At 46.1% G+C, this 25,771-nt stretch overlaps 1 protein-coding gene and 1 pseudogene across 1 annotated transcript; one reads left to right on the top strand and one right to left on the bottom strand.

Moving 5' to 3' along the window:
• Positions 1 to 1,632: 1,632 nt before the first annotated feature.
• LOC124341989 (cadherin-related tumor suppressor-like) lies at positions 1,633 to 22,540 on the top strand. The gene is made up of 17 exons (XM_046794943.1): positions 1,633 to 3,533; positions 3,672 to 4,973; positions 5,127 to 6,066; positions 6,129 to 7,359; positions 7,449 to 8,403; positions 10,243 to 10,551; positions 10,620 to 10,853; positions 10,970 to 11,171; positions 11,235 to 11,422; positions 11,493 to 12,402; positions 13,256 to 13,436; positions 13,529 to 14,459; positions 14,596 to 14,650; positions 14,801 to 19,295; positions 19,376 to 19,976; positions 20,040 to 20,310; positions 20,387 to 22,540. The coding sequence occupies exons 1-17, from the start codon at positions 2,550 to 2,552 to the stop codon at positions 22,120 to 22,122; spliced, it is 15,525 nt and encodes a 5,174-aa protein (XP_046650899.1). The 5' UTR covers positions 1,633 to 2,549; the 3' UTR covers positions 22,123 to 22,540.
• A 934-nt stretch (positions 22,541 to 23,474) lies between these two features.
• On the bottom strand, positions 23,475 to 24,879 carry LOC124342092 (annotated as a pseudogene).
• Positions 24,880 to 25,771: the final 892 nt, after the last annotated feature.

Genomic DNA, 25,771 nt, shown 5'->3' with positions numbered 1-25,771 from the left:
GTATATTTAATTATTTATTAGTTATAACATTACAATAAAATAGTGTAACAATACACTCATTTATTAGCGATTATTTAAATCCACACTTATGTGTTTTCGTGTACTCAAACGTGTTCAAATGCGCAATTTTACAAGGAAGATCAACGCTTTTTGCGATAATTGAATAAAGACAGCGTTGTCAGTAATAGAAGTACTAAAACCGGATCAGTATACTTGAAATTCACAACAGATTAGAAGGAAATCAGGACTGAAATTACAGTTTAGCCTCTACTTTGACTACTTATTTTCAATATGGCGTTATGCATAAAGCCCCAAACAGGGCCCTTACTGGCACTTCCTATTGAATATTTTGAGGTCTTGGATTATGTTGATCGGTATAAAAGCGTATTTTTTGTTTAAAAGTTTGTGTGACAGAAGAGTCACGTTAGCAGTATTAATACAAAAAAAACAACAACATTGGATTTTTGTTACAACATATTAAAGCAGACAAACTGCACGATATTGTGGTTACCTAGATATCAGGACTAAAAAAAAATGTGTGGTGAATTAAGTATAGTAGTATACGCAACTTACCAAAAAAATTTTAGCCAAATCTTTGCACAAAAAAAAAGAATAACTGCGCTAAATACAATACACTCTGATGATTGCCGGTTGTTCTACTTTCAAACTTCCCGCTTCGAGTTCTTTTGTTCGTCAGAGAAGAAAAAAATAAAGAAACACGGGCACGAAATGTATACGCGCAGCACAAGCATAGGGAGAGAGGTGACTGGAAGTTGCCGGAGGCAAGCGTGAATTCCAGATGATTGGACACCCCTGAATCTCTCTCTGATCGTCAACGGATGTTGAAGAAGAAGAAGAAAAATAAAACCCCTTTTTTTTAAATATTTTATTCGAAAAATATTGCCAGCTCACAGCAGCTCATTATCAAATGCTGTGGATTGAACGGGAGCATGCTTTATAATTTTTTGGTTTGGTTTTTTCTTTGGTTTATCTTGAGTCGGCCTGCAAACCAAATGAACATTTCTTCTTCTTCTTCCCCTGGAAAGAAAAAAGAAGAAAAACATGTACAAGAAGGTATGCATTATACTGCAAGTCACCACTAAAAGGGAATCGACCGATTTGAGAGAGCGCACGGCGTTGTGCGTGGCGCCGAAGCACGTCTACCTACCTCCTCCCCTCTAACTCTACCACCACCACCCCACTGTTGAGGAATGAAGGTAAAAAGATAGATGGTTTGGGGGATGCAGCTTGTTGCCTATACACTACTACCTGGGTTGAACAAAAGGCTTGCCTTCTGCTGGCTCTGGAGTCTATATAGCCTTGAAGCATTTGGCTTGGTTATCTCTCCAGCGCAGGCCACAACCTGAAGGCTAAGAAAGAGAAGAAGAAGAAGAAGAAAGAAGAAGAAGAAGAAAGAAAGAAGAAAAGATTTTTATTTTTTCCCTTTTCCCCCACTTCGTTATTCACCTTCTTCACCTTCTCCCCCCCTCCTTCCTCATACCTCTGTCCTTTTTGACTCTCGTCTACCTGACCATGCCCCTCAGCTGCTGCTGGCTGCTGCTGCTGAGAGAGAGGAGGATTTGAGGTTGGTTCATTTACCTGTTTCCTCGCGCCATTCTCGGGCTCTTTACTCGGATAGCTTCTGCCGTCTTAGCCAGAGGGCCTTGTGTGATAGAGGAAGAACAAGATAAGTTACTTCAGTTCTTGATGGGACGCATTGGCGATTGTCCGTACGTCTACCACCTCTCCGCCCCAGGATTTTTTGCACTTCAAATTGTGTTGCGTTCGATTTGTCTCAAATATTGACGACTGCAGCAGCGTCGTGAGTGAATTCTTGTCGTGCTACATCCCCCAAATCATGGCTACTTTCCACGGATAAATCCAACGTTTCCCACAGTGCGTCTCTCACATTCCAACCGTGTGCATTTGGATTTCTTAATTTTTGAAAGAAGAAGAATTTGAACACTGGTGGTGATTTTGGTTTTTAGTTTGAAAAAATATCGACAAACGAGTGTGTGTGTGTTTCTGTTATTCCTTTTTTTATAAAAAAGTTATTTCGCTTCTGTTTGTGTTGTTGGTCGCCAGTTTGGGGCGAAATACGTGCCGCTGCTGCTGCTGCTGTTACTTTTTTTCGGTCTCTTTTGATCTGCAGCCATGCCTCGGGGTATCTTATTTCATTTGCTGGGTATCCAGGCTAGACACCACCACCAACTGTAGCTTGGCAGCCGCTTCTTCTTCTTCTTCCTAGACCTTTCCAGAGTCCATCCCTTTTCCAGGAATGCAGCAGTCTCAGCTGAAGCGCTGATGCCATGGCCGTCCTCGTCCTATGAGCACCGCATGAGATTTTAACCCCGCGCCCAAGCGTCCGTTATTCTCTGCTGGCAGAAACTCGTATCAAATCAAATCAATTCCAAGTTTTAATTTCAAAAATAAAAGAAAAAAAGAAGGATAATTTTCAGCAACATGGTCATTTCGAGTTTTCGACGAATGAGCAATTCAACTTTGTGAAATTCCCAAGTGTCTTCAACTTTCAAGGTTGCGAATTAAAGATGCAAAACAATTCAACCAGCCTTTTACGATTGCTCAAAATGCAACAGCAGCAGCAATGGTGGAGGCGATCGGCTAATTCAAGTGAAATGAAAAGCCAGAAAACGACTAGAAGCAATCCGACGAGGCATCGCAGAAATCCAACCATGGCCCTGTGGTATTGCACGATCGTTTTATTTCTACAAGCCCTGCTGGTTCACGGTCAAGGCCCTGGACCGGGTCCCGGTCGGAAACCGATGGATCGGCTGGGCAGCAATCAGACCACCAACATCATGCCCGACCAGTTGATGCAATCGAGGGCCGTGGACATGAGGATCCAGCTGGAAGTGGCGGAGGAGAGACCGGCTGGCACGGTGGTGGGTCTCATCCCGACCAAACCCGGGTTCACGTATCGGTTCAACGAGAATCCGCGCGAATTCCGGCTGAACGGGACGACGGGTGAAATCGTGACGGCCGTCGTGCTGGACCGGGAGGCCCTCTCATCGGATCGCTTCGATTTGGTCATTTTGTCGAGTCAGCCGACGTACCCGATCGAGGTGCGCATCCTGGTGGTGGACATCAACGACAACGCGCCGGCCTTCCCTGAGCCGACGATCGAAGTTTCCTTCTCTGAGAGCGCCAACACGGGCACGCGCGTCATCCTGGACACGGCGACTGACGGCGACGCTGGCGAGAACGACGTCACGACCAACTACGAGATCGTGGGCGGCAACGACGATCTCAAGTTCAAGTTGGCCGTCACCACCAATCCCAGCGGAGAAACGCCTTATTTGCATTTGGAGACGACGGGCAAGCTGGATCGCGAAACCCAAAACCACTATTGGCTCAATATCTCAGCGCAGGACGGCGGGCGGCCGGCCCTCTTGGGCTATCTCATCGTCAACATCACCATTGTCGATGTCAACGATAATCCGCCCATTTTCGATCACAGCGACTATGTCGTTTCGCTCAACGAAAGTGTTCCGCCCGGCACTCACGTCATGCAGGTAAAAGTTTCTCTTTTTCTTTTTCTTTTTCTTTTGGTTTGAATTGTGTGTCGTCGTGGAAATTAGAATTTGGTTTGAAGTTGCGGTGTGAGGTGATGGGAGAGCCGATTTGATCAACGATTTGTTTGCGTGATGTAGGTGACGGCCACCGACAACGATGCGGGTGAAAACGCTCGCGTCACCTATTACATCTCGGAGAGCGAGACGCAATTTGCGGTCGATGCGGAAACGGGCGTCATTACCACGACGGAGCAGCTCAATTGCCAGCGCAGTTGCCCGCAGTTGGTGTCGTCGTGCAACAAGAGTTGCGTGTTCACCGTTTTCGCTCGCGATCACGGCAACCCGCGACAGGACGGCCGCACTTATGTCACCGTCAACCTCCTCGACGCCAACGATCACGACCCCATCATCCGATTCCGCTACTTCCCGGCCACGGCCGACTTCGCCACTGTCGACGAAAACGCTCAAAATGGATCGGTGGTGGCGGCCGTGTCCGTCATCGACTTTGACGAGGGGGCCAACGGCGAGACGACCGTCGAAATCAAAGCTGGCAACGAGCTGGTCCACTTCCGGCTGGAGGAGACGCCCAGTTTCCACATTGTCCGCGTCAACGGCGTCCTGGATCGTGAGAAGATCAGCAAGTACAACCTGACGATCGTGGCCACCGACAGCGGGAGCCCGACCCGCAAAGCCCTGGCCTTCCTCATCATTCACGTCAACGACGTCAACGATCACGAGCCCATCTTCGAGAAGAGCGAATACTCGGCCGTGCTGAGTGAATTGGTGTCGGTCGGATCCTACGTTGCCGGGATCACGGCCACCGACGAAGACACGGGCATCAATTCCAACATCTTTTACGCCATCGTCTCGGGCAACGATCAGCAGTGGTTCGACATCGACATGGTCAGCGGACTCATCACCACTCATCACCAGCTGGATCGCGAGCAGCAGGACACGGTCGAATTGCGCATCTCGGCCAGAGATGGCGGACCCAATCCCCGCTGGGCCTACACCCACATCAAAATCACCATCCTGGACGAGAACGACGAGCATCCGCAATTTGTCCAGCAGAGTCTCAAGCAGGTCAACCTGTCGGAGAACACGCCGCCCAACACGTTGGTGGCCCTCCTGACGGCCGTCGATCACGATCAGGGAACCAACGGCTCCGTCTCTTACATGTTTGACAGCGAGATGGACCAGCGCTATCCGGGCATCTTCGCCATCGACGCCAGCACGGGCCGGGTGACGACCAGGACCAAACTGGACCGCGAAGTCATTCCCGAGTACGAAATCAAAGTCGTGGCTCGCGATCAAGGCAATCCGCCGCTTTCATCCACCGCCACGATTGTTCTGCGCGTGCTGGACGCCAACGACAACAGCCCGGAATTCTATCCGCAACAGTATTTGGTCGCCGTCTCGGAGACTCTCCAAGTGGGCGAGGTAAGTCGAGCGTTGATTTTCTTTCTTTTAGTAAAAATATACAAAGAGCCTCAGGTTTGAGTCATTTTACGTAGACATAAAATATAATGAGGTGGTTGTAAATCATGAAATAAATACGATCGCAAATATTAACTCTTGATTGGATAACGACAGGTGGTTGCCACGGTCACTGCCATGGACGAGGACGAAGATGAAAATGCTCAAGTGACTTACAGTATCAAAAGCGGAGGCGAAGGCGTTTTCGACGTCGAGGAGCAAACCGGAATCATCCGCTTGAGGAGTCCGCTCAACAGCGCCCGCAAAGCTCAGTACAAACTCAAAGTGGCCGCCAAGGACAGAGGCGATCGCAAAGCGGTGGAAGATGCAGTGGTGGAAATTCTGGTGGAAAACAGTCCGGCCAACTACCTGGATTTCGGCAGCAGCAGCTATCACTTTGTGGTTGTCGAGGATCCCGGTAAGAAGGAGCCGGCCATCGGTCGTGAAATCGGCCGAGTGAGTGTCAACAACAAACAAGTGCAATCCAGTCCCAAGTATTCCATCATCGGTGGCGATCAGTTGAAAGTGTTCCAGATTGACGAAGTCACCGGCGTGCTGACGACGGCCAAGCGGATCGATCGCGAGAAACAGTCGCACTACCAATTGCTGATCGTCGCTCGTTCCGGATTCTCTTACGGGACCGTTTCGGTCAACGTGACCGTCCAGGACGTCAACGACAATCCGCCGCGCTTCGATAAAACCAGGGCGGTCGCCCGGGTGGTTGAAAACTGGCCGGCCAATCACGAAATCTACTTGGCCAAAGCGGAAGACCTGGACACGGGCAACAACAGTCGCATCACTTACAGCCTGACTTTGAATCCGCACGAGCTCTTCACCATCTCGCCGACGCTGGGCATGATCTATCTCAACCGGCCGCTGCAGCACGAGCAATCCTACTTTGAGAGTTCGTTGACGTTGGAAGTTACAGCCACCGATGATGGATCACCTCCGTTATCATCCCGTCAACTGGTCACTCTGAATTTAGAAGATGTCAACGATCACACTCCCGTTTTCGAATATTCTTCCTACGAAACATCCCTCTTGGAAACTATATCAGGTACTGTTTTCTATTGTGCATTAATTGGTTGAAATATTTAATTTGTAAATTTCTAATTTCAGTGAATGAGCGATTTTTCGCGTTATCGGCAATGGATCGGGACAAGGGAGCCAATGGACGCGTTTCCTATTTCATCAGCGAGGGTAACGAAGCTGTCAAATTCGGGATCTTTCCGGACGGAATGTTGTACGTCAAGAGTCCGCTGGATCGCGAAGCCAAAGATTATTACGCCCTGACGGTGGTGGCCGAGGACGGAGGGATGCCGCCAAGGAGTTCGTCCGTCTCGGTCACGATCCACATCATCGACGAGAACGACAACCCGCCGAAATTCAACAACGAAACTTTCTCCTTTTACATTCCGGAGAACGAGGCTCCGGATTCTTACGTCGGACGTCTGACGGCCACGGATCGCGACGTGGGTCGCAACGCCGAACTGACGTTTTCCATCGCCACATCGCAAAGTGATTTCAGCATCGATCCAAAGAGCGGCTTCATCAAAACGCTGCGCTATTTCGATCGTGAGCGGCTGCTCCAAACCACCGGGCAGGATTACATCGTCCTGGAGGCTGTCGTCTCTGACAATGGCGTGATCCGATTGCGGGACAGAGCCCGAATTCACGTCTTCATTCTCGATGTCAACGACAACGCTCCCGCCTTTTCACGGGTCCCCTACAAGACTCAAGTCTCGGAAGGAGCGGCCGTCGACACCCAGGTGTTCCGGGTGGTGGCGACCGACGCCGACGACCAGCTCAACGGCGGGATCTTTTATTACATCACGGAAGGCAATGGCGATCACAAATTCCGGATCGACGAGGCCAGCGGTCAGATCGTTTTGAATCGAGCGCTCGATCGGGAGACGACCGATCGCTACACCCTGACGATCGGAGCGCGCGACGCCGGCCTGCCCAACTTGAGCACTTCCACGACGGTCATCATCGACGTGTTGGACGAGAACGACAACGCTCCGGAATTTATGCACAGCGAGGCCAAAATTTCGGCGCTGGAAACTCTGCCCGTCGGCTCCGAGTTGGTGACGTTTCAGGCGACCGATGCCGATCTGGGCATCAACAGCGAAATCGCGTTCAGCATCGGGGCGGGCAACATGCACGACACTTTCCGCATCGACCCCCAATTGGGCACGCTCTACCTGGAGAAACACCTGGATTTTGAAATGCAGCGCTCTTATCATCTCAACATCACGGCCAGCGACCAAGGCAACCCTTCACTCGTGTCCAGCATCAGTTTCGTCATCACGGTAGAAGATGCCAACGATAACGCACCTGTCTTCCCCAGGTAAAAAATTGATTAGACTATGACATTGTTCCCGTAAATTTCATTCTTATCTAACTAATTATTGATGGTTTTATTCTTCCTTTTTTTAGCACGGCAATTGTCCGGCAAATCCAGGAAGGAATTCCGTTGAACACGCCGATCGTTACCGTCACAGCCGAGGATCCGGATTCCGGACTCAACAGCCGGATAAGATATTCGTTGATTCAGCAGGAACCGTCCGTATTGGTGGGCTCTTCAACGCGTGGCGGATCCGGCCCCCATTTCGCCATCCGTCCGGATACGGGCGTCGTCTATGTGGTCCGTCCGATCGACCGGGAGTTTGCCGACACGTTCCGATTGACGGTGGTGGCCACCGACCAAGCCGAGCCGGCCAGCAATCGGATCTCGGCCGAGAAACTGGTGACGGTCATTGTCGAAGATATCAACGACAACGCGCCGACTTTCACGTCGGTCAGCGCCGGCCTGTTGCCCAAAGGCGCCGAGAAAGGGCATGAAATTCTGCACATTCACGCCGCCGATGCCGATGCCAATACCAACGGATTAGTCACTTACGAAATGGTGTCTGGTGATGCGGAGCTCTTCTCCCTGGAGCGATCGAGCGGCCGATTGACGCTGCGCAAGGACGTGGCCACCCCTGAAATCACGTACCAGCTGAGCGTGAGAGCGACGGACGAAGCCGTTCACTCGCAACGCAAATCCACCGGACTGCACATCACCGTCATCAGCGTGACAGAGGAGACGACGGGCCCTCTGTTCTCCAAGAAACTGTACACGGGTTCCGTGTCGGAGAACGAGCCGGCCGGTACCAATGTGCTGACGGTGAGTGCCCGCTACACGGGCAATCCGTTGGCCCAGGTCGAGTATTTCATCTACAACGTGACGGCCAACAATCGCGGCGTGCCGTTGGTCTTTGAAATCGATCCCGAAAGTGGCGTCGTCTCCACTTCGGGCATCCTGGATCGTGAAGCCAACGCCGAGGAATACGAACTCGACATCATCGCCGTCACCAGGGCAACTCCTTCGCCGCAGACGAGCCTTTGCAAGGTAGTAACTTGGAATTGAATCAAATCTTATTACATGTGTTGTAGCTATATTTCCGGTCGATCGGTATTTGTTTGAAAAAGAAACAAAGAAAAAGTGATCGTGGCAGGGCGTGTATAGACTAGAATCAAAAAGTTAGCTGGAAATGAATGGCTTTCAACAGATTCATCGATCGGAGATATCGATCGAAGGGTTCAGTGAACCGTTTTAGCCTTGCCAATTTGATATATAAAGATGGAAATGAAGGTTAGGTTTTTCCCTTTTGGATTATTATTGGTAGGCTGGGCCTACTTAATCAAGTTGATTCGTCTAATTATTGATCGTGTTGTTTTTGTGTATGTATGTAGCTAGCTGGTTGAAAGAAAAGCAACGTGTCGGCTACAAGCATATTGTGTCTAGTGCGCATGCAAATAGGTTCAATTTAGAAATGCATGTACACTTTTTTTTTTTTGATTTTACCAAGGTCATTCCTCTCCCCATAGAAACAGAGAACGCCAAGCCAAGGTCAGGTGAGATAGTCGTTTCAGGCATCCTCCTCCGGAGAAACAACAAAAGAATAACTGTGGAAGAACGGGGAATGAATATAAAACAGGTAGAAAGGTGAGGAGGGGGGAAAAAGAAAAATATGAAGAGGGTCGAATATGATCAGCTAGGTAGAAAAATATATATATATATATATTTTTCTTGTTTAGGCCTTTCATGTTTCGACCTTATGGATTTTATATATGTATTTATATTTATATTTTCTCCGCCATTTTCTTTGTTCTCCTTTATTATTGAGACACTTGATTCTGTGTGATCAATTTTTTTGCTCCGTTTCTTCACTTGGTCGGTTATTGCCCTATGGCTACACAGCAGAGGCCGAGGCGCAATAATGGATGAAACTTATATATTCGTGAGCTGTTGTTAGCAGCAGCGTCCAGAATCGGTCGATTCTTCTTTTTATTTTTTTTCTTCTCGAAACGGTGTGGTGGCCTAAGGAAGATTTCATTTTCTCTCTTCTATCTTATTCCCCCCTTGACGAGAGAGAGAACTTTAAAGGTAGTTTTATTTTTTATATTTTTCTTCTAGTCCCTTGGTTGTCTCTGTGATTTAGTTCGCTCCAGTCAAGAGTCAGATCAAGATGCGTGCCTTGGGCGTTTTTCTCTCAAACATGTTCCCACGCCTAAAGCTCCTACATTCTTCTACATGTGCTCTTTTCCGATTCACTATGGGCATTTTCTTTTTAAATATTACTTGTGCGCACGACGTCACTTCTTTTTTTAAAAAAAGACGCTTCCATGCCAAAATGATTTTAAACAAAATACCACATGATAATTATGCGAATCAAACATATCAAGTAATGGCGCGCTGTTTAATTAAAACGCATAATTGCAGAGGTAATGGCTCTCAGCTGGGTGTCGAGCTGTCACCAGATGCTTTCGTCGAAGGCTACGAAATTTTGGAAGAATAGACTTTATTTCTTTTTTATCAACAGGTTGCCATGTTGGTTTGAATAGGGGAGATGGAAAAAGAAGTTTTTCTATTTCTTTTTTTAGTTATTTTTTTTTTCGGGATGCGTGGTTGTCATGTTGTGAAATTAGGAAAAACTTTTTTCGGTCGACAAAAAGCGGTAAAACCAGAGTCGGTAAAAAAGGAGATTTTATTTTCTTTTAGTTTGGGAAATATCTAATCCCAATTGGCAACTTGAATAAATGAAAAATTTGCATTATCTTATAGTAGTTATCTGGCAAATACTATTGAAATTATAATATTACGAAAACTTCGAATCGTTTTCACTCGAATGTATTTCAACCTTGTTATCGTGAAATTTAAAAAATCTTGTTTCATTGCACCTTCCAGGCACGAGTCAAAATTGTCGACAAAAACGACAGTCCACCTGTGTTCCGGGATGACAATGCCGTCATTTCCGTTTCAGAAGATTTAATTATTGGACAACCCATAACCACCGTAACAGCTACCGATCTCGACAAAACGGGAACTGTTGTTTACACCCTGGTCTCTGGCGATGATGGCAAATTCACGCTAGATTCCGCTAAAGGAATCCTAACTCTGCGGGATAATCTTGACAGAGAATTTCAAAGTCAATACACGCTGACTATCAAAGCTGACGATGGTGAACAATTCACCGAAACCGTCCTCATCATCAAAGTAAAAACAAATTTTGAAAATATGTAATATTTTGGATTATCACAATTAATGTGTATTTTTACTTCCAGGTGATCGACACAAACGACAATTCTCCAACTTTTAGCGAGGCAGCTTATTCATTCGACATTCCAGAAGACACTGGACGTGGGGCATTTGTGGGCGCTGTTGTAGCTAATGACATGGACGAAGGGATCAATGCTCAAGTGTCCTACACTGTTTTATCCGACTGGGGCAACGACGTTTTCTCTCTCAATCCTCAATCTGGTGTTTTTACTTTGACTTCAAGGCTGGACTACGAACAGGTAAAATTGAACTAAAAATTTAACTGTACATGATGTCATTACTACGTTGATATTTGTGCTCAATTCTGCGTTACTCTGAAATGAATATTAAGCCTGGAAATTATATTTTCTTACAGGTGCAACACTACATCTTTGTAGTTCAAGCCCAAGACACAGGGCGTCCTAGTTTGTCTTCGACCGTGACTGTCTATTTCAATGTTCTCGATTTGAATGACAATGCACCTCTCTTCGATCCTATGAGCTACAGCGATGAACTCTATGAAAACATTACCATCGGGTCTAGCGTCATTACTGTGAGCGCTACCGATCAAGATTCTGGTAGGTTTGATTTTTGCGATCATTTTGCGATCATTTTTCTAAAAATTCTTTGATGTTAAACAGGCGACAATGGAAAGTTGGTGTACAGCATCATTGGTGGAAACGAGAACGAGCAATTCCGCATCACCCAAAATGGAACGATTATGACATCGCAATCTCTTGACCGTGAAACGCAATCATTGTACAATCTCGTGATAATGGCCACCGATCAAGCGAAACCACCCGAAAAACGTCTTTCTTCAACTGTACAAGTGAGTCCTTGCTTATTATCTATCAATAAAATTTAGGGAGTAAATGATAATCTATCGTCTTCCCAAACAGGTCACCATCATTCTGAAGGACGTCAACGACATGGCCCCCGAGTTCGTTTCCTCCAACGAGACGGCAGTGATGGAAAATATTCCAATCAACACGGTAGTGATGGCTATCAAGGCCATTGACAGAGACGAAGGGCGTAATAGCTACATCGAATACTCGCTGGCACCGATCGACGACGGCTGTTTCACGCTGGGTCCTGTTGATGGATTGCTGCGAGTCTCGGCTTTGCTAGATCGTGAGAGTCGTGCTAATTACACGCTTCACGTGATGGCTTACGACCGGGGTTTGCCCTCACGATCGCAGTCGCTTGACGTTCTGGTGCGTGTTTTGGACGAAAATGACAACAGCCCCCTGTTCGACCCCAAAGTGTATAGTGCCAGTGTGTCGGAGAACGCCACCATCGGACTGAGCGTGCTGCAGGTTTCGGCAACCGATATGGACGAAGGTCTCAACGGCCGCGTTCGGTACACGATCGTTGGCGGCGACATCAATTTCGATTTTCATATCGGAGAAGATTCCGGCATCATTCGAGTGGCCAAGAATTTGAATTTCGAGCGGAGATCGCAGTACGTCTTGACGATTCAAGTCGAAGATTCGGGTAATGATGTCCGATACGACACTGCGACGGCCACCATTACCATTATGGACATTAACGACAACGCGCCCATCTTCCTGGATTCGCCGTACATCGCTTACGTTATGGAGGAGAACAATCGGCTGCCAGTGCCCATCATAACCGTCCAAGCTCACGATGCCGATTCGCCACCGTACAACCGAGTTCGCTATTTGATCAAAGACGGCGACAAGGGACTTTTCCGCGTCAACGGCACCACTGGAGAAATTTCAGTTCTACGTTCCCTTGACCGTGAAACTCAGTCCCGCTACGAGATCATTGTCGTCGCCATGGATTCTGGTACGTTTTCCTAAAATGATCCAAGTTTAATGTATTGCGTTATAAGCTCTTAGCGGGTTATGTCTATAATCTCGAAAAGCACTAAAGTCATTTCTTGGAGAAGCGGGTGGTAGAAAACCTATTGTAATCAACGGAGCCCCTTCATATTCATAAATAGGAATGAACAAAGGGAGAATACTCAATCTAAATCAAAAGAGATACCAAAGAATTCGTTAAAAAAGAAATCAAAAACAAAGATAGTCCCACGCATCCTCACGAAAAACAATTAAATAAATAAAACGACATTGATCACGATTTTGTCGAGCTGATTGTTCCGTCTACAACAGTTTTTATTATTTTGTTTTTGTTTTACTAGCGCCAAAGATATTTATTACTTATTTACGTATTTGAGTGTTCAGGATAGTGTATTCGTCAATATGCAGTAAATTGCTTTGGAGCTGATTGCCCGTAAAGGCGAGGTGAGACAGCTCCAAGGCCGCTAGTTGATGGATGAGGAACCGGAATCGAAAATCCCATTTTTTCGTGCCCTTTTCTTATACACCCCCTCCCCTCTCCTCTCTACTTATTTCCCGTGAAAAATCTCTTAATGTCATTCGTCTGGCTTTTTCTGGCGAGATACAACTGCCGTAGACTGACTAACTATTTCCCAATAGCATGCAGCCGGCCTCGAGGATGAATATGATTAGAATTTCAAGCCAAGTATTGAATACATTCCTGGCAAAAACAAACCACTTTTTTCTACCAGAAATCGGATGCATAATTTTTAGATGCATAATATTTTTTTTTCCTTTGTGGTTAAATTCTGATTTTTTCTGATTGAAATTGACGATTTAAAATTTGATTTCTGTTGTAGGTGTTCCAGTATTGACTGGAACGGGAACCGTACTCATTTTCGTCGAGGATATCAACGACCACAGCCCGGAATTTTCTCAAAGCCAATACAGAAGTGATGTCGTAGAAAACGGACCCATTGGATTGTCCGTGACCAAAGTGTCTGCATTTGACAACGACTCCGGAGAAAACGCGCTCATCAGGTAATAATACAAATGTCCAATTATAATTTTATCCAATACGTTATCACAAGTACAAAAATGAAAGATAATTTATGTTTGACGTCTATTTTTAGGTATCAACTGAAAAACGACAAGGACAAATTTAGAATCGATTCCAGCACTGGAGAAATCTTCACGCAAACTAAATTAGACCGCGAGGAGCGTTCCAAATATGAACTGGTGGTCGTAGCCTCCGACTCCAGCTTGACTAATACCCGCACTACTGAAGTCAACGTCATCCTCTTTGTAAATGACGTCAACGACCATCCACCGATTTTCAGAGAGATGGTCGACATTATCTACATCCCCGATAACATTCAACCTGGGCAGTTTGTACTGGGTGCCAACGCAGTCGACGCCGACGTGGGTCTCAACGGAAAAATCGTTTATCATTTGTTTGGTGACGATGCTAGCAAGTTCAGTGTCAATCAAGACACTGGCGTCATCAAAGCGTCAAACCTTTTGGCTTCATCCGCTTCCAAATCGGCTACCTTCAAGTTGGAGATCCGCGCTTCCGACAGCGGAGTGAATTCCCTGTCGTCCATCAGCACCGTTGAAATCCAGTTACGTCCCGCTGACCAATTCCCCGTCATTCGCAGCGATGCCAAGTCTTTCACGTTTAGCGAGCAGATAGAAAATCGAGTTTTCACTACTGTCATTGCTACTTCACCGAAAACTGGAGCTGCAGGAGAAATCCAGTACGGAATAGCTGGCGGCAACACGGGAGATGTCTTCCAGATTAATAGCAAAACTGGCGAAGTGTCGATTGGCACAGGATTGGACTATGAAATCTCAAACCAATACGAACTGTGGATTGAAGCTCGCGACTCGGACGACATTTCATTGGCTAGTGTCACTCGTCTTCTCATCAATGTGACAGATTTCAACGATAATTCGCCGATATTCGATCACGCCATCTATTATGCAAGTATCCTAGAAGAGCAATTCCCTCCATCTCCATTGATGTCTTCTCAACGTGCGGGAGTTGACTCTGTTGCCTTACAGGTAAACTATATAAGAACTAGACGCAATGAATTACTTACAGATTTTTTTACTCATTTTTGCTATATCAGTTACTTCACATAATTCAATTTATGTTCCTTAATGTATAGTGTATTAACAATTGATTTTCTTTTATTAGGACGGAAAAGCTAGTTCAGGATTTTCTCATTCTAGTTCTCGCCATTCGACAATTGGTGAGTTTCGATTGCCATTTTGCTACAACAATCTTTTAAAATTTTAAAATTTTATCGTTTCTTTATAATATTTGCATGAAATTGCATAGAAGGTTAAAAATATTTGCCAATTTAATAATCCAATTAATCGCCTGATTTTTTGTTGTCCAGGGCACGAGAACTTTTCGGCGAACCAAATCGATCGTGCCCGTGGCCAAAATTCCACCGATAAAGTGGTCCTGACGGTGCACGCGACCGACTTGGATTCCGGACGCAATGGCCTAGTTCGCTACCAACTACGAAATAGCGGCGACCTGGATAATGCCTTTAGTGTGGACGCCGAGTCGGGGAAAATTTATACAAATGTCAAACTCGACCGAGAAGATGTTGGCCATTATGTGCTGATTGTGGAAGCGGTCGACCAAGGGGCCCCACAGCGGTCAGGAACGGCCACTGTCTCGGTCACAGTTGCCGACAAAAACGACAACCCACCTCGTTTCACGCGTCTTTTCAGCGTGAACGTAACCGAAAATGCGGCCATCGGCACTTTTGTCATTCAAGTGACAAGTTCCGACCGAGATATCGGAGTCAACGCCAACGCCACTTACAGCTTCACTGAAAATCCAACCGGAAAGTTCCGAATCGATCCAGTCAGCGGCAATGTGACGGTGGCCGGCGTCATCGATCGCGAATCGAAAGAAGAATATTTGCTCAAAGTATCGGCGGTTGACGGCTCTTGGCGTGCCGAAACTCCGCTCACCATTACCGTCCAGGATCAAAATGACAACGCTCCCGAATTCGAGCACAGCTTCTACAGCTTCAATTTCGCCGAGTTGCAGCGCAATGTGGCGTTCGTGGGACAAGTGACAGCTGCTGATCGGGACAAGCAAGGCCCCAACGCCATGATAACCTACTCGATCAAACATCCATCCGAGTTCTTCTCGATTGATCTGACCAGCGGAGAGATCCTGTCCAAGCAAACGGTGCGCTACAAGCACACGAACAAAGGATCGTCGCCCGAGAATATGTACACATTGTGGATAGTGGCGACAGACAACGGCAAGCCTCCGCTTTCATCCGAATGTCTGGTCAGCGTCAATGTCATCAACGCCAACAGTTACGCGCCTCGTTTCGACAAGTCCGTCTTCTTCTCGCCCGTTCCCGATAGCGCCGTCTTGGGGCAGAACATCTTGCAACTGATGGCCGAACGTGGCCAGCCGGATACAATTGGCGGCGGCACCGTTCAAGCCGATTCGGTGGAATTCACCAAAGTCGGTGGCAATGGATCGGATTTCTTCAATGTCGAAAAAGAAACGGGATGGGTGACTGTGACGGGCCCACTTTTTGGCCGCAGGGATATGGAATTTGTGCTGGTCGTTCGGGCCTACAGCACGGGAGCTCCATCGACTCACGACGAAACGCTGGTGCGTCTGGTGGTGACGGGCGAAAACCGGCACACTCCCATTTTCACGGCGCTGAGTTATCAAATCATCGTGCAGGAGAACGAGCCGTTGGGTTCCATCATCGTCAGCGTGACGGCATCGGACAACGACAGCGGTCCCAACGGTGTCGTCCACTACGCCATCGTCAGTGGTAACGACGAGAACAAATTCCTGATCGATCCCAACACGGGAGACATCAGCGTCGCCAATACTTTGGATTTTGACACGCTGCCCAAATTCACGCTCAACATCACCGCCACTGATATGGGTTTCGAGCCTAAACTTGCCACGGCTACTTTGACTGTGTTGTTGACGGATGTCAACGACAATCCACCGCGATTCAATCAATCCCATTACGACGGATTTGTACGTGAAAATTTGCCACCGGACACGCTGGTCATGGATCTGGAAGCGTTCGATGCCGATTCAGCCAAAAATGGAATCATCCAATATTCCATAATCGGCGGCAATGGCAAAGATTTCTTCACCATCGACTCTGAGACGGGCGTCTTGACCACAAAGAGCTCATTCGATTTCGAAGAGAAAAATTATTACGAACTGGACGTGTTGGCGTCCAATCCAGACTCGTCCATGTTTGGTTCAACGGTCGTTCGCGTTCACATCACCGGCCGCAACGAGTTCTTCCCCAAATTCGTCCAGCCCGTCTTCCAGTTCACCGTCTCTGAATCGGTGCCGGTAGGAGCCAGCGTTGGTATTATCCAGGCGACGGACAGAGACAACGGAGAAGACGGAGAAGTGTTCTACCTCTTCGTGGGATCCAGTAACGATCGAGGATTCCACATCACGCCGGAAACGGGAGTCATCACCGTGGCCCGCCCACTGGACCGTGAATCGAATCTTCATTTTGTCAGCATCTTGAAAGAGCAATTGCCGATGACTAGCGCCCAGCGTGGCAGCCAGTCCGACCTCAACGGCCAAGATATTTCATCCGTCGACTACATGGTGAGTCCCGTGGATCACGCTCGCATTGTCCTGTCGGTTATGGCCAAGAACAGGGGCGGCATTCGGGGCAATGACACCGACGAGGCCCAAGTCATCATTTCAATTCAGGACGGCAATGATGCGCCCGTCTTTGTCCAGCCGATTTATCATGTGCTCCAACTGGTCGAATCGGCTCCCATCGGCACCAAAGTTGTCACCGTCGAAGCTGTCGACAAGGACGTCCGGCCACCCAATAACGAATTCACCTACTCAATCCTGGGTGGTGAAGGAAGCAAAGCTTTCAGGATCGATCCTCGCAGCGGAATTATCGAAACGGTTTCCCTGCTGGACCGTGAGCGTCAGGCCGTCTACAACGTCACAGTGGGAGCCATCGACAGAGGCGTTCCACCCCAAACAGGCACCACTGAAGTGCATATTGTCATTCAAGATATCAACGACAACGGCCCAGTCTTTGAGCCAGTGCATCCAGTTGGTTCCGTCTTTGAGAACGAGCCTCCAGGCACAAGCGTCATGATTTTAAGTGCCATCGACGCCGATCAAGCTCCAAACGCCGAACCTTTTACTTACACAATCGTTGGAGGCGATCACAAGGACTACTTTGTCGTTGACAAAGATACAGGCGTCCTACGAACGACCAACATCCTCGATCGAGAAGAAGCGCCGCAAATGACGATCCTGGTGGAAATCGCTGATGCTGGAACCCCTCGACTCAAGTCGCAGTTACCTGTGAGCATCAATGTGTTGGATAGGAACGACAATCCCAGCACGGCTCGCACAGTCCGGCTGGTAGTCAACATCTACACAGAGACGTTCGTTGGTGGCCGAATAGCCGACGTGAGACCCAATGATTTGGACATTGCGGGCCAGTACCAGTGCCGCATTGTCAGCGGTCAATCTGTCAGTGCCGCCAATCTCTTCAGCATACCCAGAGGTTGTAACCTGCACGCTTCACGAATTCACAAACCATCTGATTACAATTTGAAAATATCGGGCAACGATGGCGTCCATCCGGATGTCACCTCCTCGATATCGATATCCTTTACATCTTTCGACAACAAGACGTTGCAAAATAGTGTCACTCTCCGCCTATTGAACACATCCACTGAGCGATTGCTGGTCAACCACTGGAAACCGCTCCTGGATGCCCTGCAGGCCAGCGTCTCTTTCGGCACGGTTCACATTTACAGCATCCATCCGGAAGGCGATCACGTTGATCTCACTTTGGCCGTCCAAAAGCCGCAAGGAGATTACTGGGATCAAGAAAGCGTGGCGACTTTCCTGGACACAGCCAAGGATCTCATACAAAAAGCTCTGACTCCGTCGACTAGGTTCGTCTCCAATTTCACTCCGTGCCAGAACATGCCCTGCGAGAACGGAGGTGTTTGCTCTTCCACTCTGCGGATGTCGGAAGAGCTGGAGACGGTTGATTCTCCAGTTTTCATTTTCACTTCTCCGCGACTGGAAAATCAGTTCATTTGCAGCTGCAAAAACGGTTTCAGCGGATCTCGATGTGAATTGCGACAAGATCCTTGCACACCTTCTCCGTGCCGTAACGGAGGCGCTTGCACCCGCCAAGGATCCGATTTCCAGTGCAGCTGTCCGATGGGTTTCCAGGGAAAACAATGCGACCAAGAACGCAGCCGGGCATGCGAGCATACGCCATCACCATGCCGCAATGGCGGATCATGTCAAGAAACACAAGAAGGAGCTTACTTTTGCCTGTGCCGGCCTGGATATCGAGGAAACCAGTGTGAGCTGACATCCGATTCGTGTCGACCAAATCCTTGCTTGAACGGAGGAATATGCGAAAATCGGAAGCCAGGCTACCGTTGCCTGTGCTCCGACAATTACTTTGGCACTCATTGCGAGAGATCATCTTTCGGATTCTCAGAACTGTCTTACATGATGTTCCCGCCTCTGGAAGCTAGCACCAATGACATTTCGATTGTTTTCTCCACGAATATGGATGACGCACTTTTGGCCTACAACTTTGGGCAGCAGACTGGCGGCCGTTCAGACTTTGTAGCGCTGGAAATTCACCAGAAAAAGGCCCGTTTTATGTTCGGCGGTTCCCAGACAGCCATCGCTTCCATAAGTGTTCCGAAGGTAGTGTCGGATGGCAAATGGTATCGGGTAACCGCAACCCGGAATGGCCGCATTGGATCTCTCAGCGTTGGAGAATGTTCCCACACGGGCGAAAGCTGTCGAGATTGCCGATCAGGCGATAGGACTTGTTCCGCCGATTACACCGGACCCACAGGGTAAAAATTAGTTTGAATATTTGATTTAATTCTGGCACACAATTTTTAAATTCTTTCTTTGTTTTTTTCTATTTTTATAGAACTCTGAACTTTAGCAACCAGCCAATGTATTTAGGAGGTGTAGCCACAATCGAATCAATCCAAGATCGGCCCGGCCAGGTGCACAGTGACGATTTCATCGGTTGCTTCCAAAGTGTATCGGTCAACGGTCGCTCCTTGAACCTTTCAAATCCATTAAAGTCGAGAGGAGTAACCAGCACTTGTCAACGTCGCCGAGAACTTTGTAATGGGCATGGCCCATCTTGCGGAGTGGGCGGTACATGTGTTGACGGCTGGAGCAACGCTACCTGCGTTTGCCAAGGAGGTCTTCAGGCTCCTAATTGTTTTGCGGCCCTGGAACCCATGTCTTTTACTCAGGGCAGTTACGCCGAGTTCTACATCTCCGAACGACATCGAAGACGTCAAATCATTCGCGCCCTCTACTCTAGCGGCCAGAAATGGAAAAGAGAAATAGCGGAAGAATTCCGCTCTATAAGCGGACGATTTAGCCAAAGCCGGATCCCGCGGGAAATTGGAGAATCCATCTCTCTTCACAATTCCGTCTCGGTCAGTTTTAGGACCGTAGCGAAAAATGGCTACCTATTCTTTGCCGCAACAAATAACGACTTTACAGCATTAAAGGTAATTGACAATCAAAATAATTTACTAGCGGGAAATTCAATGTCTATTTTTTCTTGCTTTTAGCTTCAAGATGGATTCTTACAATATGCTTCGCGATACGGATCTGGATCGCTGGTCAACATGACGGTTGAAGATACAATGCTGGCCGATGGAACGTGGCACAATGTCACATTGACGTCGAAATTCCGCACCTTGCGCTTAATTTTGGATGGCGTCGAAGTTGGAGATGAGCTTGACATGTCCATCGTCCACGACTTCATGGATCCTTATCTAACATCTGTCATCATTGGCGCCGCGAATAAAGACGTCTACAACATCAACACGAATGTCTTTGGTAAGTGAAATTTCTTCTTTAGACTACAACTTTTCGTTCTTGTTTTCACATTTGCCTATTTTTGTTTAAATTTCAGAATTCGAAGGATGCCTGGCTAATTTCACTGTCAACGATGAGATCCAGCCCCTGAACGGTTCTGGTGGAATATTTGACAGAGTTGTTCACCACGGTCGCGTTTTGACTGGATGCAGCAACAGTATCGCCGGTGCCTCAACTGCTCCCGATCCTTTAAGCATCGGCATTACCCTCGTCATCGTTTTCTTCGTGATCCTGCTCGTAGCCATTTTGATCAGCTTCGTAGTCGTGCGTGTTCGCCGCCAGCAGCGTGACAAAAAAGCCGGTTTGCAGATCAACAAGCATAACGGAGGCGCCATGATGGGAGGCGGATCGATCAACGATCCATCCCGAACCTTGGCCGAGTCAGGGTACGTCGAAACGTCTGACGTGAGTGAGGACGGATGCGTCCGTCCCCGGTTGACTCAAGATATGGCGTCGAAGAAATTTCGCGAGCGCGAAGTGGCGGACCATCGGGATCGAGACAGACCACAGCGGCCGGATATAATTGAACGTGAAGTGGTTAACAAATCTCCCGGTGTGCCCTTACGGGTTGAGGATTCGCATTTAGGAGACAACAGTTCCATGACTGGCCTTGGTTTAGGTGACTGCGAAGGTCCCGAGCATTACGACTTGGAGAACGCTAGTTCCATCGCTCCTTCCGACATCGACATCGTTTACCACTACAAGGGCTATCGTGACGGTAACGTCCGCAAGTACAAGACCAATCCTCACGTTCCGAGTTACCACAAGCACAGTCATCGTCATTCGCCACACAGCTTCGTCAGCCCTACTCACCGCGAATCGCCCAGAAACATTTTGCGATCCAGTCCAGCTCCTGGGTTGCCTGGTGGACCACCAGTGGCTCCTCCTCGTGAGTCTCCGGGAGTGTTGAAGATGCAAAGCACACCGCTAGCTCGACTTAGCCCCAGCTCTGAGCTCTCGCAACAAACTCCGCGCATTCTGACTCTACAAGATCTAAGCGGCAAACCACTTCAGACGGCCCTTTTAGCCACGTCGCAAGTAGGAGGCGTCAAGGATGTAATGAGCACTAGCGAAAGGAGCCTGAATAGTCCTGTCAGTCAGTTGAGCCAGAGCACAAGCTCGATACGAAACTCGTCCCAAGCCACTAAAAAGAAGAAGAAAACTGGAAGCGAAATGGGCGTAGCGCTGGGCTTGACGGCCGAAGAAATCGAGCGTCTAAACTCCAGACCTCGTAATTCCAGCTTGGTCAGTACACTGGATGCTGTTTCTAGTTCGAGTGATGACCGGCCGAGAAGTAAAGAAAAACTGTCCGAATTGATGGAAACCAACACGGAGTTGTTGGAAACGGCCGAGAGTTCCACGGACGAAAGTGGCAACGATTCGTTTACTTGCTCTGAATTCGAATATGAGAACAACTACGAGAAAGTTTCCAGGGATTTCGGGCCAGGGAACATGATTTTCTCCAAGCTGGCCGAAGTCGATAACGAAAACGAACACGACAACGAATCGGGCAAACATTACGACGGATTCGATTCTTTCCGAGGCTCTTTAAGCACTTTAGTCGCATCCGATGACGACCTTTCCAACATCAGTGCATACAAACCTCCGAATGGATCGTCACTAGGATGGGACTATCTTCTCAACTGGGGGCCAAATTTTGAGAGCTTGGTGGGCGTGTTTAAAGACATTGCAGAATTACCAGACTGCAATGGAAGAAACAATGTCTCTTCTCGTATGGTCGTGTGTCCCAAAGCAAATGAAGAGTATATATAAAAAAATACTGAATGTTTGTTTGGCTGTGAAGTTTTTTGCTAAGTGAATAAGAGTGTGGGAACAAGTGACTATTTAGCAATAACATGTGACGCAATTAGAACAGATAGTTTTGAATGTTATTGAAACTAAACAATACTGTGTTTTCGTGGTTTTGCAATTTTTGAGCTAAGTAATTTACCTCTTTAATAACTCAATATTGTTAGTTTTTGTTAGTTCATCAGTGCCTTTTGAAATGTGCATTCAGTTCTCCAATGATTTGTGTACAGCTTTCTTTTTGTCTTCCCTTGCTCACCTTGAGGATTTTTTATTGTTTTATTTGCAACGTATTATTTGCGTGTACATAGAGCACATTTGGCAGTTGTTGTACGCATTGCTCCATGTGTAGTGCCAAATACAGTGTGGTTTTCCAATCGTCAAATTTATTTGGTAATTTTAAGTGCAGAAGTTCCGCGAGAGAAATTCGAAATGGACTTTCTTTTTAAATAAAGCGACAATTAAGAGGTAATAATCATAAGATAATTTTAAAAGCAAAAAAAAGCGCTACCCCAAAATAAAAAAAATAGAGGAATTCTCTTGTGATACTTGATCGTAATAGGTTACGTGGTAACTACTAAAGCCCCGCATTTAATCAATCCGTTTGAGTTAGTTCAGGTAGACGAATCCATTCATCACCACTAGGTAGATTTATTCTTTACCAATTTCAGAAAGTGAGTTCTTTTATCTTAATTTTTTTCTTATATTATACAGATTATATTATATCACGCATAATATACTATCTTCATATTGGTTTAGAAACCTAGTCTTTGTTCTCATCAGATATCTTTTAAATGAGCTTTACCATTGATCAAGCTGGTTGTTGAAGAAGTGTAACGACAGAAGTTATATCCGATAGGTTCTCTGGAGTTAAATCCGACTGAGAGATACCCTATTACTTGTTCCTTCACCTATATACATACAACGAATGACAACTAAATGCCATCTTACTTAGTACCTCACAATAAATCCATATCCCCGGACGAGGAATCGAACTCGGGGTCAATGTGATGTTATCAGTACCACATGACGCCTTATCCGACTCGCCTAACCGTCCTTACAAGATAAATGTTCGCCGCTAGATGGCTATGAAATTAAACGTCTTCTACTACCAGTACCAACAGCGTTTCAACTTTCAAGAGTCAGACATGGTAAACTATTCGAAAAAAATTTCTCTTTCGTAAGCTTCTTTGATTTAATTTTAATTTAATCAGTTAAGATTATACCGCTGCTGATGCAGTTGCTATAGCGCTGGATGTCGGTCTGAAGCTGCGCACAACCATAAGCGTATGAAGAAAAAAATAGACGGAAAAAGCTGATTGAAATTGAATCGTTTTATTTCAAACTTTAATGAAAACTCGATCAAAAAAGGAACACTTAAACAAAAAAAGAAAAAATAGAAGCGATGAATCACTGATGTTCTTCCGCCAGTTGTTCCAACAGGAGTCGCCTTCTTCGTTCTAGTTCATCCTCACTCCACTCACCGTCTTCTTTATTCTTCTTATCATTACCGCTGTCATTTCTGCTTTTTTTTTCTTTGTCCTTCTTCTTTTCCTTTGTCCGATTCTCTTCGGAATCTGACGACGGCTGGAAAACAATAATACAAAATAAATAATAAAACTTAGTAATAATACGACCATCCTTATCTAAAAGAATATAGGCTTTTCACACGAATTTTTAATTTAGCCTAAAAATAGTCAGTACCGAACGACTACGTTCTTTCTTCTTTTTGCTCTTCTTTTTCTTGCTTTTCTTATGAGTAGATGGTAGTTCTTCATCAACGAGCTTCGCTTCATTTTCATCAGATTTAGATCGGGAAGGAGATTTGGATCGCGATTTTGACCTGGAACCCGATCTGAAAAAGAAACCATATAATCGGTTATTAGGTACTTGCATATCAAGACTAATTAAATACCTTGTGGTGGAAGGTGACCTCGAAGATGAGGATCGTCTTTTTTGTTTCTTTTCTTTCTTCTTATTTTTTTTTAGATCTCGAATGATGGTGGCCACATGTCTCTTCCATGTCATGTTGATACTCCTACAGAAAGCCAAATTAAGTGTGTTATTATTCACTCAATTAAAATTTTTCAATTTTTTCAAACCTTAAATATACGAATACGATCGGACTCCTCAGTAATCGCATCAAATGCAGGATCTCCTTCCAATTTTGATACTGAATCTTCCCAACTAACTAAATGATCCAATTCTTTAGCTCTAAGAAGATTTCGAAATGCACTTTCCAATTTCTTTGAACGTCGGTTCTCTTCCTTTAACCTTTCTTTCTCCCGACCTTCAGCCTTTGAGATTTGAAAAAAAAAAAAATGTAAATTATTAAAAGGTACACCATTAATTTATGTTGCAGAGATCTGCCTGTACTTTACATACCTTCTCAAGTAAAGCGTTGTAAGTTAATTTAACATTGCCGCCATCCAAAATTACTGATCGTTTATCTTCACACACCACAGTAGCAAAGTCTTCAAATGTTGTTTTGATCTAAAAAATTGAACGGTTATTAATCATTGTCAATCTAGGTCACCTAGAGGCAGTTTTCACCTAGACTAGGTGAAAACTGCCTTCTAATAGCGTAAATTAAATTACATCAACTTCGAACGATTTTTGCTTAAGAATCTCCTTAATGATTTTCTTTTCGTCGTGAAATCGAGATTTCAAGTCTTCTATATAAAACTTAAACAAGTCAAGTGGATTCGAACCTAAAACCCACATAATAAAAATGAATGTATGAGCATAAGCATATTCAAAATATATGTTTTCGTGACAAACTCACCCGGCTGCCCTAGCATAGCAGAGAATCGTAGGTCGGTGCTTATTATTGGGTATAGTTCGACCCATAAAGACATTGAAGTTAATTTGCCATTTTCATGTAGTTCATCAAGCAGATTCTGTTTTAAATTTACGGTACGGTTACTTGGTGGGATTTTCGATAAATAAGCAAACCTAATTAAATGACTTACCAGGAAAGAATCCCGGTTTTTACGTTGTAGACGTTTAATTCTTCGTTTATCCCTCTCTCCCTTTCTTCCTCTTCTTCATGCTCTAATTCACGAATATGTTGTTCAAAAACAACTAAAGCGTCTTCTTTATCCATCGCTGTAGAAGTGAACACACACACAAAAAAAAAAAATTAATATGTTCTTTCCCAACGTAGTACAGACATTGATGTGGGCTGATATTATTTTTTTGGGGCGTTATCTAGTTTTATACCCATATATATATTACATACTGTGTACAATAATAACTAAGTAAGGTTTGGTTTATAACACGATCTGACGGATTGTTCAGAAACCTAGTCATTGTGTTCATCAGATATCTTAAATGAGCTTTACTATTGATCAAGCTGGGTATTGAAGAAGAGTAATAACAGAAATATCAGGAGTCTGAAAGGTTCTCTGGAGTTAAATCTGGCTGAGAGATGCCTTATTACTCGGATCTTCACCTATATACATACAAAGAATGACAATTAAATGCCATTATGCTTAGTACCTCACAATAAATCCTCTAGGACGTTCGGGGGATTCGAACTGCGGACCACTCGACCCGCTCATGGAACGATCACTTATCCGATTCCACCACAAGACCTCCATCTGTTCCACTTTTA

This window comes from Daphnia pulicaria, chromosome 6 (genome assembly GCF_021234035.1).
Source record: "Daphnia pulicaria isolate SC F1-1A chromosome 6, SC_F0-13Bv2, whole genome shotgun sequence".
Lineage (NCBI taxonomy): Eukaryota > Metazoa > Arthropoda > Branchiopoda > Diplostraca > Daphniidae > Daphnia > Daphnia pulicaria.
The sequence above is the reverse complement of the archived record's forward strand: the minus strand, read 5'-3'. Positions and strand labels throughout refer to the sequence as shown.